General features: G+C 36.4%; 1 protein-coding gene across 2 annotated transcripts in view; it reads left to right on the forward strand.

Annotated features, from left to right (window-relative positions):
• Nucleotides 1-14,494, forward strand: part of DDX46 (DEAD-box helicase 46) — a 71,761-nt gene that overhangs the window by 12,021 nt on the left and 45,246 nt on the right. For both annotated transcript variants that reach the window (XM_077768648.1, XM_077768649.1), the window contains exons 5-13: nucleotides 1,449-1,614; nucleotides 3,161-3,312; nucleotides 4,138-4,251; nucleotides 4,803-4,968; nucleotides 6,099-6,219; nucleotides 6,799-6,974; nucleotides 7,906-8,027; nucleotides 10,540-10,618; nucleotides 12,397-12,479. In XM_077768648.1, the coding sequence (XP_077624774.1) occupies nucleotides 1,449-1,614; nucleotides 3,161-3,312; nucleotides 4,138-4,251; nucleotides 4,803-4,968; nucleotides 6,099-6,219; nucleotides 6,799-6,974; nucleotides 7,906-8,027; nucleotides 10,540-10,618; nucleotides 12,397-12,479 (1,179 nt within the window). The remainder of the gene's footprint in view (nucleotides 1-1,448; nucleotides 1,615-3,160; nucleotides 3,313-4,137; nucleotides 4,252-4,802; nucleotides 4,969-6,098; nucleotides 6,220-6,798; nucleotides 6,975-7,905; nucleotides 8,028-10,539; nucleotides 10,619-12,396; nucleotides 12,480-14,494) is intronic.

Raw genomic sequence — 14,494 nt, forward strand, 5'->3', positions numbered from 1 at the left:
TTATTTATTTATTTAAAAATGTTTGCTTTTGAAAGTTAGAGAGGCAGACCACAGGCAGGGGCGGGGCAAAGAGAAAGGGTGCCACAGAATCCAAAGCATGCTCCAGGCTTCTGAGCTGTTAGTACTGCCCGATGTGGGGCTTTGAGCCCATGAACTGTGAGATCATGACTTTAGCTGAAGTCGTACACTCAACTGATTGAGCCTTCCAGACACCCTGTTAAATGTCTATTTTTGAGAGAGAAACAGAAAGACAGAGCCCTAGTGGGGAAGGACAGAGAAAGAGAGGGAGACACAAAATCTGAAGCAGTCTCCAGGCTCTGAGATGTAAGCATAGAGCCTGATATGGGGCTTGAACTCCCAGTTGCCATCCATGACCTAAGGCAAAATCAAGAGTTGGACGCTTAAGTGACTGAGCCATCAAGATGTCTCTGGATAAAGCTTTTAGAAACACAGCTTCTAGGAAACTTAGACATAAAGGCTAAAAGACCAGAGCTGGTTTTTTTTTTTGTTTTTTTTTTAATAAAGATTGCTTTTAATGTTTTTTGTTTATTTTTGGGTGTGGGCAGAGGGGTATAGAGAGAGAGAGAGAGAGAGAGAGAGAATCCCAAACACCTCCTGCACTATCAGCATGGAGACTGATGCAAGTCTGGATCTCTCGAACCTGTGAAATCATGCCCTGAACCAAAATCAAGAGTTGGACATGTAACTGACTCAGCCACCCAGGCACCCCCTAAGACCAAAGCTTTCTAATCATGTTGATACATAACTTTTACTTACTCATTAATTTGTGATATGTAATTTTTCTTCATGGTGGCAATTTTGGAGGAGTTTAGAGCATTTGAAGTTGACAGTAACTAATAACTAGGGAATTTTCCGTGCTTATTCATCTAGTTTCTGGTTTGAGGAAGAAAATGAATTCATCTGCGTATTGTTCTTGTAATTAAAATGAGACTAGTTTGTGTTCTTTGAAGTCTGTTTGCATTCATAGATGAAGATGTTTTTATTATGAATTCATTTTGGTGGTATATTTGTGGATATGTTTAAAAGGTGTGTGATCTGGGTCGCCTGGGTGGCCAAGTCGGTTAAGCTTCTGACTTCAGCTCAGGTCATGATCTCACGGTTTGAGGGTTCGAGCCCCGCGTCAGGCTCTGTGCTGACAGCCAGCTCATAACCTGTAGCCTGTTTCAGATTCTATATCTCCCTTTCTCTCTGACCCTCCGCTGCTCACGCTCTCTCTCTCTCTCTCTCTCTCAGAAAATAAATAAAAAACATTAAAAAAATTAAAAGAAAAAAGATACGTGATCTAAATCTTTTCTAAACTAAGAAGTTTACATGTTTTTCCTTTTCCTTTTTATATTTTGAAGAAGTTATTTGAAATATTGCTGAAATAAAGTTGTTAATATTTGTTTTGTTCTCTCACTGTCTCTCTCGTTTCCCCTCACCCCAAGAACTTTGATCAGAATAAGCTGGAAGAAGAAATGAGGAAGCGAAAAGAAAGAGTAGAAAAATGGCGAGAGGAGCAACGTAAAAAGGCTATGGAAAACATAGGGGAACTGAAAAAGGAAATTGAAGAGATGAAACAAGGGAAAAAATGGAGTTTAGAAGATGATGATGGTATACTCAGTTGGTATACTAATAACCCATATAACAATTCATGTAGAATATTTTAGAAATATGAATAATACTTCATATTGGAAAATTTTAGGCCATGTTTTGTGTGGAAAAACATAACATTTTAATCTTTTTTTAAATGTACAATTCCTTGGCAATAAGTACATTCATAGTGTTGTGTATCACCCGTCATCACTATCCATTTCCAGGACTTTTTCATCATCCCAAACAGAAACTCTGTTCCCAAAAAGATTAATTCCCCATCCTGCCCTACCATCCACCCACTTATCCCTGGTAATATCTATTCTATTATGAATTTGCCTTTTGTAGGTACCTCACATAAGTGCAGTCATACATTCTTTGGCCTTTTGCATCTGGCTTATTTTACTCAGCATAATGTCGTCAAAGTTTTTCCGTGTTGTGGCATGTGTCAGAATTTCATTTCTTTTTTATCGCTGAATAATACTCCATTGTGTGTATATACTACATTTTGTTTACCTATTGGTCTGTTGGATATGTGGGTGTTTATACCTTTTGTCCATTGTGAATAATGCTGCTGTGAATATTGGTGTACAAATATCCATATGAATCACTCCTTTTTGTTTTATTTAGATAGATACCTAGGAGTGGGATTGCTAGGTTCATATTGAGATACTAAATCCCTCTTGTAAAATTTATGTTAAAATGTAAATTGTAGGGTAGTGTTCAGTAAGGCTCATTGATTTTATTTTCTTTTATTTTTTTATTAAAAAATATTATTTCTTAATGTTTATTTTTGAGAGAGACAGAGCGTGAGTGGGGGACAGTCCGAGAGAGTGGGAGACACAGAATGTGAAGCAGGCTCCAGGCTCTGAGCTGTCAGCATAGGGCCCGATGTGGGGCTTAACCTCACAAACTGTGAGCCAAAGTCAGATGCTTAACTTACTGAACCACCCAGGTGCCCCTCACTGGTTTTTTTTTCAAGGGGTGAAACAAATGTATTTTCTTTAATTTTTTTTTTTTTAATGTTTTTTATTTCTAGGAGAGAGGGAGAGAGAGACAGCGTGAGCGGGGGAGGGTCAGAGAGAGAGGGAGTCACAGACTGAAACAGGCTCCAGGCTCTGAGCTGGCAGTCAACACAGAGCCCGACACGGGGCTCGAACCCACGAACCGCGAGATCATGACCTAAGCGAAAGTCGGACGCTTAACCGACTAAGCTACCCAGGCGCCCCGAAACAAATGTATTTTCAAGGGGTGATGGTATTTTAGACATGTGAAAAAAGTTAGATTATCTTAAATTTAAAATATGCTATTTTTTTCCTGTGACTTGAAAAAGGTAATTGAAAGAAATGTATCATTTAACAGTTTTTAGTCCTACCTCTTTTCATCTCATATCATTTCTTAAAATTGATACGTTGTTAAGTGTAAAAACTTGTTAAGTGTGAGTATTGACGTGACTGGGTTGGTTGGAAAGGAGAGTGTGAAGGAAAAGGTAATGGCGGGAGGCAGTCTGATTATGAAGTATTTCGATCTGAAACATATGCACAAAAGAATGATTCTCCTATTTTAGATGATGAAGATGATCCTGCAGAAGCTGAAAAGGAAGGAAGTGAAATGGAGGGTGAGGAGTTAGATCCATTAGATGCTTACATGGAGGAAGTTAAAGAGGAAGTAAAAAAGTTTAATATGCGAAGTGTGAAAGGTGGTGGAGGAAATGAAAAGGTGTGCCATTTTCTCTTATTTTTTAAAGATTTTTCCAGTATTCCTAATTGGACCACTTGAATTCTTGTCACATTGACCTACCACTGACTTGCTTGACTTTATAAAGTTGATTCCTCTCCTCTCTCAGAAATGCCGGTACTTTTTCTCAGTCTCACAGATACTAGGGAATTTTAGCTTTAAGCTTTCTTTTAAAAAGTTGCTCTTACCGTCATCATCTGTGTTTAGTACCTTTTCTTACTGCTGACTTCTCATTAGGTCCTCTCCAGACTTCTTTGGCATTTTCAGATTTCATGTCCTGATCCCCTTTACCAGTGTATTTCTCTTTTATTTAAATACAGTTTGTTATCTTTTGACAGATTGTATGATTTAGTTTTTACTATGTTTATTGTTTCATCCTTGTAATATGAGAGCTCTCTAAGAGTAGTGATCTTTACCTCCTTCATTTATAAATTCATTCTAAGCTCCTTCAAAAGTGTCTGGTTTGTTCAGTGAGTGAAAAGTACCACTTAGTAGTATTTTTTCAAATGAATTATATTACATTTTTCTATGATATACAACATATATTACATAAAATGATATAAAATTACATTATACAGTTTTATATCAAACATACAGTAAGCTTTATGTTATATAATCCAGTTAATTTTACATTTTAAAATTTAAACAAATTCATTAAGAGAAAAGACTCCTTTTGTCTTTTATCAGTAAAGTTTTCAGTAGTAACTAAGTCAATTTGAATTATAAATTCTGACAGTTATCGTGTTTCATTTGCATACATTTTTTTCTCAATTTTATAACATACTTTATATTCCTTTTTTATTTTAGAAGTCTGGGCCAACAGTCACAAAAGTTGTCACTGTTGTGACAACCAAAAAAGCAGTGGTGGATTCTGATAAGAAGAAAGGTGAGCTGATGGAGAATGACCAGGATGCCATGGAGGTAATTCTTCGTTAATTTTGACTTTGTTCATGATACTATCCTAGAAGTACTTACATGGTGGTGATGTGCTTTTCAATTCTAGAAACTACTGGTAGGAGGAGTTCTTACTTTTCTCAACAGTGCCGTTGCTGAATATCCAGTGTATAGTACATTCTGACATCTGACTTTTTTCTGCATGCCCACTTCTTAATGCCCCTTTGCACCTCATCGCTCACCTCAGACATATAATACAAGAGAAGAAATAAAGTGACAGAATGAATTAAATTTCTTCTGTTAACGTGTATTGTAAAGATTTGTGTAGAGAGAACTCTATCAAAACTTCCTTAAAGCCTTATTAGAATTGTTTTGTTATTTTAGCTTTAAATTGTTGTCATAACTTTCTGTAAGGGCAACGAAAAAAGAAACTAAGTTGAAAAATGCAGAATGTGAAAAAGTAAGAGCCAAGGAATATTTTCTAGAAGAGGAGGGTTTTTAAAGCTGGTGATAGTGCTTTCCATAAGGAGAAAATAGTAAAGAATTTCAGTTTCTACTATTTTTTTTTTTAATTACAGTATTCTTCAGAGGAGGAAGAAGTTGATCTTCAGACGGCCCTTACAGGCTATCAGACAAAACAGAGAAAGCTTCTAGAACCAGTGGATCATGGAAAAATTGAATATGAACCATTCAGAAAAAACTTTTATGTTGAAGTTCCAGAATTAGCAAAAATGTCTCAAGAGGGTAAAATTCTTTTATTCACTTGTTGGTTATTGTGGGAACAGAGGAGTATATGCTTCGCTTTGTCTAGGAGGAATGTGGGTAGATTTGTAAGGTGGTGCATGAGTAGGCGGAATTTTCATGGCTTGTCTGGAGAAATGAGTGGAGAAATGAGAGAAGTCATTCTAGAGAGTATGAACATCATTTGCAAAGATTCAGAGCAGTGAGGAGTCAGTGTAGTTTTGGAAGTATTTTAAAAAATGAGCAAAAATTAGTTCGGGTCATGTAGTTGAGATGTTTGGAGTTGAGAATACTCTTCTTGGGAAGTTAGCAAATAAAGTATTGTTAGCCTTTTCTTTCTGGGATTTGAGGGTTAGGGACCAATGTGAATCTATATAATATTGGTAGAAGAAGGATAATCTAGGCAACTCTTGTGTGGAGAACAGTGTCTTTATTACTGGTCAGTCATTGTTTTTTTGTTGATATTCCAATATAAGACATGATAAAAGATGATAGAAATTGGGGTATTTCTTTTAGTCCCCAGTTAGGTCACAGCAATAATTGTATTATCTGTCTCTCTGAGCAATTCAGTACTTTGTCTTGTAGTTTTAGTGTAGAATTATTTTTAGTAGCACTAAAAAAACCCCAAAAAAACCTGAAGATTAAAAAAAAATTTTTTTTTAACATTTATTCATTTTTGAGAGACAGTGCGAGCGGAGGAGGGGCAGAGATAGAGGGAGACATAGAATCTGAAGCAGGCTCTGGGCTCTCTGCTGACAGCCCAGATGGGGTTGTTGAACCTATGAAGATCGTGAGATCATGACCTGAGCTGAAGTCAGACGCTTAACCGACTGAGCCACCTAGGCCCCCCTGAAGACTTTAAAGTTTATTTATTTTGAAAGAGAGTGTGTAGGAGCGGCAGAGAGAATTCTAAGCAGGCTCCACACTGATGTACATAAGTCCTATGCTGAGCTTGAACTCACAAAGTGTGAGTTCATGGCCAGACCTAAAATCAAGAGTTGGTTGCTTAAATTACTAAGCCACCCAGGTGCCCTATGAATTGAGGATTCTTAATCTTACCATGCCTGATTGAAAAATAGAAGGCATTAATGGAACAGTATTTAGTAGCTTTTAATCTGGATTTTGTTTTGTAGAGGTAAATGTATTTCGGTTGGAAATGGAAGGCATTACTGTCAAGGGAAAAGGTTGCCCCAAACCAATTAAATCTTGGGTCCAGTGTGGAATTTCCATGAAGATCCTAAATTCTCTCAAAAAGTGAGTGGTTAGTGATTGTTTACGCTTTTCTATGTCTTCCTATTCAGAATGGCTCTTTTACCCAATTAGTTCCATTGGTTACATTTTTACTCTAATTAAAAAAACTTACTGTTTTTCCTTAAGCAGCTTAGTGTTTTGAGATACAATTTACGTATCATAAAGCTTACTCTTTGTACAGTTCAGTGATTTTTAGTATATTTATGGAGTTACGTAGTCAGCACCATAATTTAATTTTAGAACATATTCATTATCCCAAAAAGAAACCTGTATCCATTAGTAGTCATTCTCCCTTCTTTCTCTTAGGCATCTACTAATTTACTGTGTTTATAGGTTTGTCTCTTTTGGACATTTCCTATAAATGGGATCGTACTAATGTAGTCTTTTGTAATTGACTCTTTCACTTAGCATAGTATTTTCAGTGCTCATCCATGATGTAGAATGCCTCAGTCCTTCATTCCTTTTTAGCAAATAATATTTCATTGTATGGCTATACCACATTTTGGAAAACCTTGTTATGGGACTTTGGGAGACCCAGAGATATCAATTCTTACCTTGTCTTCCTTCGGTTTGCTTTTTAAGGCATGGCTATGAAAAGCCCACGCCAATCCAGACCCAGGCGATTCCTGCTATAATGTCTGGACGAGATTTGATCGGTATTGCGAAGACAGGAAGCGGAAAGACCATTGCTTTTCTGTTGCCCATGTTTAGACACATCATGGATCAGAGGTCATTAGAAGAAGGAGAGGGACCGATAGGTACAATTCCTTTCATTAAACTATTTATTCAGATAACAACTTTGTTGTCCGTTAATCAGAAAGACCTGATATTTTACAATGTTTTGTTATAACAATAAAGATGTCTTTATGTACATTTCCTTTATAAATTTGGCACTTTGGGGCTGATTTCCCCTTACCAGCAGGTGGAGTGAGAATCTTCAGAGCTCTGGAGTGACATCTCAGAAGTACAAAAACAGCCTCTCCTGGCACAGCTCAATTTTTAAACTCTGACTCGGCAGGTAGACTCCTCGTGCATCTATCTGTTTATTTATATTGAGGTTTGTGCTTAGCGAGTGTCAGTGGATCTATAAACTCGACATAGAAGATTGTAAGGAAATACGTTTTCCATTTTTTGTTTTTGGCCTTAAAAGGCTATATAGTGCCAGCATCTCCTTCAGGATTAGGTCTTCAGATTCATTTCTTGATTCATTTGGCAGAGATCTGTTTTGCAAGTTTGAGTAGGGTTTTTGGAAATTTGCTCAGCTCCTCTCTTGGAAGCAGAGGGCACAATATATCCCTACCCTGTCTGTGCCCCTCAGACCAAGGTTGTTTCCGGAAGCCTCGGTATGGCTCTGCAGCACAGTGAGTCACTTGCTTATCTTTGTTTTGTGATTTGCAGTTGACAATGATTTGCATTCTTTTCACCCCAGTATTTTCCTGATGGTTGAGTGAGGCATTTAACTCATTTATCTTTTTATAGCATGTACTTAAAATCTACTTAAAATTAGCAATTGCCACAATCTCTACTATTATAAACATTTTGAAATAGGGTTTTCAAAGGTGCACAAAGCAAATGAAAACAAAACCAAAAAATTAGACTAAGAAACCTGAACATTGCAAATTTAACACGTTAAAGCATAGCCTTTTAAGAATTTTGGTGGTTAGGCTTTTGACATATTTATCTTTTCAGCTGTCATCATGACTCCAACTCGAGAACTGGCTTTACAAATTACTAAAGAATGCAAGAAGTTTTCAAAGACCTTAGGACTTAGAGTGGTCTGTGTTTATGGAGGAACAGGAATTAGTGAGCAGGTAATTATAGAAGGAACATTCAGTTTTTCTCTTCTTTTTTCTTTCAGTTTTCCCATTCTTAAATTATTTAATGATGTAAAAGTGATTTGTTTGTTTTAGTGATTTGTATAGTGATTGCTTTTAAAATCTTAACAAATATGAGGTTTAAAAATAATAGTGAGGATGTTATATGTTATATTTTATAACATATATATATAATGTTAATGTTATATTTTAAGATTTTCAGTTATTTTTATACCTTGGCTTTACTGTTGTTCGTCTTTGTCTTTCTCTGCTCAAGGAAGGCAGATATGTTTTCCATTTTACAGATAAAGAAATGGTGAGAAGAGTTATGTAAGTTGATCAAAATGTTTAGGTTAATAAGACTTAGTTTGTTCTAGAGCCTGGGTCTTTGATTTCCAGACTGGCTCTAGTTCATGTGACATCTTAAAATTCTTTTTTTAATGTTTTATTTATTTCTGAGAGAGAGAGAGAGACACCATGAGCAGGGGAGGGTCAGAGAGAGAGGGAGATACAGAATCTGAAACAGGGTCCAGGCTCTGAGCTAGCTGTCAGCACAGAGTCTGATGTGGGGCTCGAACCCACGAACCACAAGATCATGACCTGAGCCGAAGCTGGACACTTAACCGACTGAGCCACCCAGGCGCCCCACATGTGACATCTTTAAAAGTTAGTGATGAAGGTTTTGCATTAATACCTGTTTCTTTGGTATCTTTGAATGATTTCAGCAAGAGTTATTTATTTTTAAAAAATTAAATTTTTTTTTTAAATTTTTTTCTTTTATACTTTATTGTCAAGTTGGTTTCCATATAACACCCAATGCTCATCCCAACAGATGCCGCCCTCCTCCATGCCCATCACCCATTCTCCTCTCCACCTTCTCCTAAAAAAAAAAAATTTTTTTTAATGTATTATTATTTATTTTTTGAGAGAGAGAGACAGAGCATGAGCAGGGGAGGGGCAGAGAGAGGAGACAGTCTGAAGCAGGCTCCAGGCTCTGAGCTGTCAGCACAAAGCTCAGTGGGAGGCTCGAACTCAGGAACCACGAGACCATGACCTGAGCCGAAGTCGGATGCTTAGCTGACTGAGCCACCCAGACACTCTCCAGCAATAGTTATTTAAACAACTTCATTACTCTCTTACTTGGACATTTCTCCGGATGTCTTCTAAAGAATGATGATTATTAGATAATTATACTTTAGCTAGAAGAAGGAAAAAAACAGATTATGTGATCAGGTAAGTTTTGTAAAGGTCATATTGTGTGATGTTAAAGTCGATATCTTTCTTGCAAGACATTTTAGGCTTTAGTAACGAATATGTCTTGTGATTCTAGAAAAATGGGATAAATTAAGTGGCATTTTCTGAATTTATTTAACCACATAATCCTTTCTGAGGAATATTTTGTTAAATTCCTTCTGTTTTCGTAGCTTATCTTCCTCAGTTGTTTTGATGACAGTTTATTGTAAGAAATAATGTTTATAAAAATTCACACATGCATCCATATTATATTTATATAGAAATCAAAAGTTTTATGATCTCTAACACATTCTGGTTTTTCCATTCTATTTCATTTTTAAAATACTGGTTATTGGGGCAGCTGGGTAGCTCAGTCGGTTAAGTGTCCGACTCTTGGTTTTGGCTCAGATCGTGATCTCAGGGTTCGTGGGTTTGAGCCCCATGTGGTACTCTGTGCTGATAGCACAGGGATTTCTCTTTCCCTTTTCTCTGCCCCTCTCCCTGCTCACAGTCTTTCTCAAAATAAATAAATAAACCTTTAAAAATAAAAAATAGGGTCACCTGGGTGGCTCACTTGGTTAAGCCCCAGACTTCAACTCAGCTCATGATTTCTCCGTTCGTGAGTTTGAGTCCTGTATCAGTGAGCTTGATCCCGTCTTTGGGTGAGCGTAAGCCCCCTTTGGGCTCTGCACTGACAACGCAGGGGAATTCTCTCTCTCTCCTTCTCTCTTTCCCTGTCTCTCTGCCCCTTGTTTGATTCTCTCTCTCTCTCCCTCCCTCCCCCCCTCCTTCCCTCTCCTCCCCCATCTTTGCCCTTCACTCACTCCCTCTCAAAAAAGAAAAAAATCATCAAGCCAAAAAAAAACCCATTAAGAGTAAACAGGTAAATAAAAATACTGGTTGTGGCTACTCCCATAATGATTCTCCAATGGAAATAACTCTCAACTTGAAAAACATTGGTGTGTGTAATTGCTTTAATTACTGCTTTCTCATGTTCTTTTCTTGGTTTTGAGGGATCATGTCAAATTAAAATTGTTAAAATTCTCTGGTTTTCATTGAGTTCAAAATTATAATACCATGAGGTCATTTTCCTGCTTCCTTTCCCTTTGTAGTGCTCCAGCATTCCAAAGAATTAAGCAGAAAGCTTTGGAGTCTTCTAATCAGACCTCACCATGTTACTTTATGGAGTTATACAGTGACCCTGGGCAATATTTTCAAATCTGTTTAAATAAGTATTAGTGATAAATAGACCATAAAATTTCATCTTTTTTATTAGATTGCTGAGCTGAAAAGAGGTGCTGAAATTATTGTTTGCACACCTGGTCGAATGATTGACATGTTAGCAGCTAACAGTGGTAAGTCAGGGATATTTTTTGTTTTTTTTTGTTCTCATTTCTCGTTTTTGTATTCTATACATTTTTGTTAAAGAAGATACAAGAAACCACGAAGTTTTTTATATTTCTTCTTAAAGCTGTAATATCTTAAAATTTATATTGCAACAAGCTTATTGTTGCAAGCGTTCATAATATTACTGAAGCTTAATTTATAATTTTTTTTGAAACTAACTCCACTTGATTTTTTTAGCTCTTAATATGGATTCTTTATCAAATTTTGGTCTAACTTTGCTTTTAACAGGGTTGGGGGCGGCTACTTTTTTTTTCCCCCCTAAACTTTAGACTTTTTCCTCCACAGAAGATAGTATTTTCTTACAATACTGGATAAATTAAGGTATTGCAGCTTCAAGAAATTTTATCTTTTGTAAATATTGCATGATTTTTAGCTCTTATGTTGTGCTTTGTTAAATTATTCCCTATCAAAACTGTTACTAAACTGTTGACATTATTTAACTTCTGTGGAGAAAGGCCCTTCAAGATTTATAGAACTGGGCTTCCGAGACTTAAGCCATCCAAGGTAGGTAATTTAATGCTGTTCCCAACCTTGCAAAACTAATGGGGGCTGCAACTGTTAGTATGGAGTACTTAAATATTGGAGAGCATTTACTTTGGCTCATTTCTTATTTCTTTGAAGAAAATGCTTTCAAAGGTTTCCATTGCAGTGTTAATATATATATAATAGAGTATTAAAAACTGAGTAATGCATGTTTCTTGTAGCATTCGGCTTGAATTTCTGTATACACTTAATTCTAATTCTACATGATGTTGGCGAAGTGACAATGAAATTGTTTGATAAATCATTGTGCTTGTACAGCCTACAAAAAGTTTTGGGTTGAATGCTGACAAAATAATCCCTTGTTTTTTCTCAATGCTGCATTGATTAAGTTTCCTGAAATTCATCTTGATTAATTTTTACCTTTTTCCCTTATCTGTCCTTTTGGTTTATATATAATAACTATTTTATACATGTTTTTGCCAGGTGATTGATTGATTCCTCAGTTGATAGAAAGGCTTGTTAATCCTTTAGAAAGGCTTTCCTATGTTATGTTTTTAGTTTTCCACTGCATAAGAAACCACTTGCATCTATTTAAACCATTGGGAGCATTTAATAACACTGGATTTATATCTTTGTGTAGAAAAATATAGGTATGCAATACATTTGGTATTTGGAGTTTTTGTGTAATACTTTAGTTACTTAATGATGTTGAATAGCTTCTCATTAATATTTTGATAATGCCCAGTAGAAGCTTCTAACTATATGGAAGTAGTTTATAAAGTAATATAAAAAAAGAAGGTTTTCTGCATCTAAAATAGTTAGCACTGGAACTTGCTTTCCACACATACGCTGTAATCTCTAATATGTTTTTTTCTAGGTGATGCTGGTCAGATAATGGCTGATGTGGCTCGATGCTTCATCTCAGTCTTAGTTTTATGATGTGTTTTGGAGAGGGCTGTTTTCTGAATTTTACAGGTCCTTCAGGCCCTATGATGGTATGCAAGAGACGAGTTTGACAAAATAAAGGGCCTCATATACCCATTGTCAGAAAATATTTGCCATTAGATTAAGATCTTGTAGACCAGAATTTCTGTTCATTGTTTAAAAATATCTAACTTACCCCTCTGGTTAAGTCAGGCATTTTAGTTCCCTTTACAGTTTTTTAAAGTTCTTGGTAGTCATAAAATGAATTGTGGCTGATTTTTAGTTTTCGTTTTGTCTTTATTTTTTTTCCTCATCGTAGGTCGGGTCACAAATCTTCGAAGGGTGACTTATGTTGTTTTAGATGAAGCAGACAGAATGTTTGACATGGGTTTTGAACCACAGGTAATCATTAAGTGTCGTAGTGTTTTGAAGTATAAAATCTTGTAACTGCCATGAGAATAAAATGTTTGTATTGTGTTTTCTGACACATTTTGTTGTGTTGTAGTGTAGTAGGTTGGGGACATATGGAATTGAAATAGATAATTATGTTTTGAATTCCTCATAAAACTTGTTCAGAAGGTATTTGTGCAGGCTTTCCTTAACCTTCTAAAGCCATCTTTGGTTAAATTAGAATTGGAATGCTAATAATAGAAACTTAAGCTTTTGTATTTTACAGTTTTTGTTTTACTTTCAAATAAATTCCTTTAATTCATGCTTTTAATTACCTCAGCGATCAATATAGCACATGTTTACATTCTGTGAATATAAAAACTAAAAGCCGGATCATTTGTTTACCTTAGATTTTAGTATTCCTCATGTACACTATATGCTGAGACATAAAATTTCAGTGTTATAAACTTAGAGGGACACATGTTAGAGGTCATAGGAATTTTTGTTAATGAGATAAGGAATGTGAGTTATCAATGTGCTATGGATGCCAAAAAAAATTATTTTAGATCACAAACTGCATTAATAGAAATGGTGTGTTAGAAAGGGATACAGGGGGTCCCCTGCTTCCTCAGTAGGTAGAGCGTGTGACTCTTGATCTCTGGTTTGTGAGTTCAGGTTCCACGTTGGGTGTAGAGATAACTTAATAAAATCTTCAGGGACATCTAGGTGTCTTGGTTGAGCATCTAACTCTTGATTTCGGCTCAGGTCATGATCCCAGGGTCGTGGGATCAAGCTCCGTTTTGGGCTTGCTATGAGCATGGAGCCTGCTTAATATTCTTTCTCTCTCCTCTCTCTCTCTCCCCAACTTGCGCTTGCTTTCTCTCTCTAAAAAATTTTTTTTAATTTAAAAATTTTTAGAAAGGCTACAGTAAAAGTGGTCTTCAGTTTTTTCAGTTTATTCATGTATTCTCCAGAAAGGTATTGCATGTCATATATGTGCATGTGTTGTGTTTAGATTTAGGGATCACAGTCTAAATTAGATATCCAAGAGCACCTAAGAGTAAACCGGATTATAGTGACACCTGAACCATGTGAGGATTAAAGAAGTAAGCAAGGAGGACACTTGTGGGGATGAGCACTGAGTGTTATGTGGAAACTAATTTGACAATAAACTATTTGTAAAAAAAAAAAAAAGTAAGCGACATTTAGCTTGGAGTAGAGGACTTGATACCATCCTTTGATCCTTTGAAAAAAATCTGTCACGTGAAAGAATTGTTGAGGAGTAGACCTGGGACCCAGTAGGGAAGCTGTAGGGAGCTGAATCTGAGCATATTGTGAGAAAGGACTGGATAAGCATTATTTGGAGATGAAGCAATTTATACTATGGGAGGAGGACAGATACTGAATATGTATGTTTTTACTCCATCTGTTTGGGTAGATGTGGGGGGTCTGTTTGAGGAAAGAGAGTGGAAGGAATTGATGAATCTGATGGAAGATGGAATTAGATCCCTTTAAAATGTCTTTCCGGATCCTGGGAAATCTTAGATTTTATGGTAATGTTTAAGGTAGGTGTGGTGATTGGGCCTTTCTGGTAAATCAATTAAGTGTTGCCAGAAAGAGGCCAAAATCACTTTTCCCAGTGGTATTCAGTGTGTGAGTCATCCCTTGCCATCGTTGCTTAATAGCTACATGAAGAACATGAGGGAGAAATGCTGAGTAATAGTGTATTTGTTAGTCACTAAACTATTGAAGAAAATGATCATTTTGTGAGCTGTTGTGTAGATGAAAAAGTGCTGGGTTGGAGTTCAGTTCAGAGCACTGTTTGGACATTAAAGCAAGTAAAGGCATCCCCATTTTGGGGGGCTTTGGCAACACCAAAGCTGGTGTTAGTGCATATCTGCAGTGACTTCTATCCAGAGAAGAGTTGGCAGGTGGTATGCCTCCAGACAGGATTCTTTATTGAAGAAAATCGTAAAAATTGGGAACTAGATCAAATCACAGCTGCTTAATATATATATTTCGGAGTG

The sequence above is a fragment of the Crocuta crocuta genome, unplaced genomic scaffold, assembly GCF_008692635.1.
Source record: "Crocuta crocuta isolate KB4526 unplaced genomic scaffold, BGI_CrCroc_1.0 scaffold64, whole genome shotgun sequence".
NCBI lineage: Eukaryota > Metazoa > Chordata > Mammalia > Carnivora > Hyaenidae > Crocuta > Crocuta crocuta.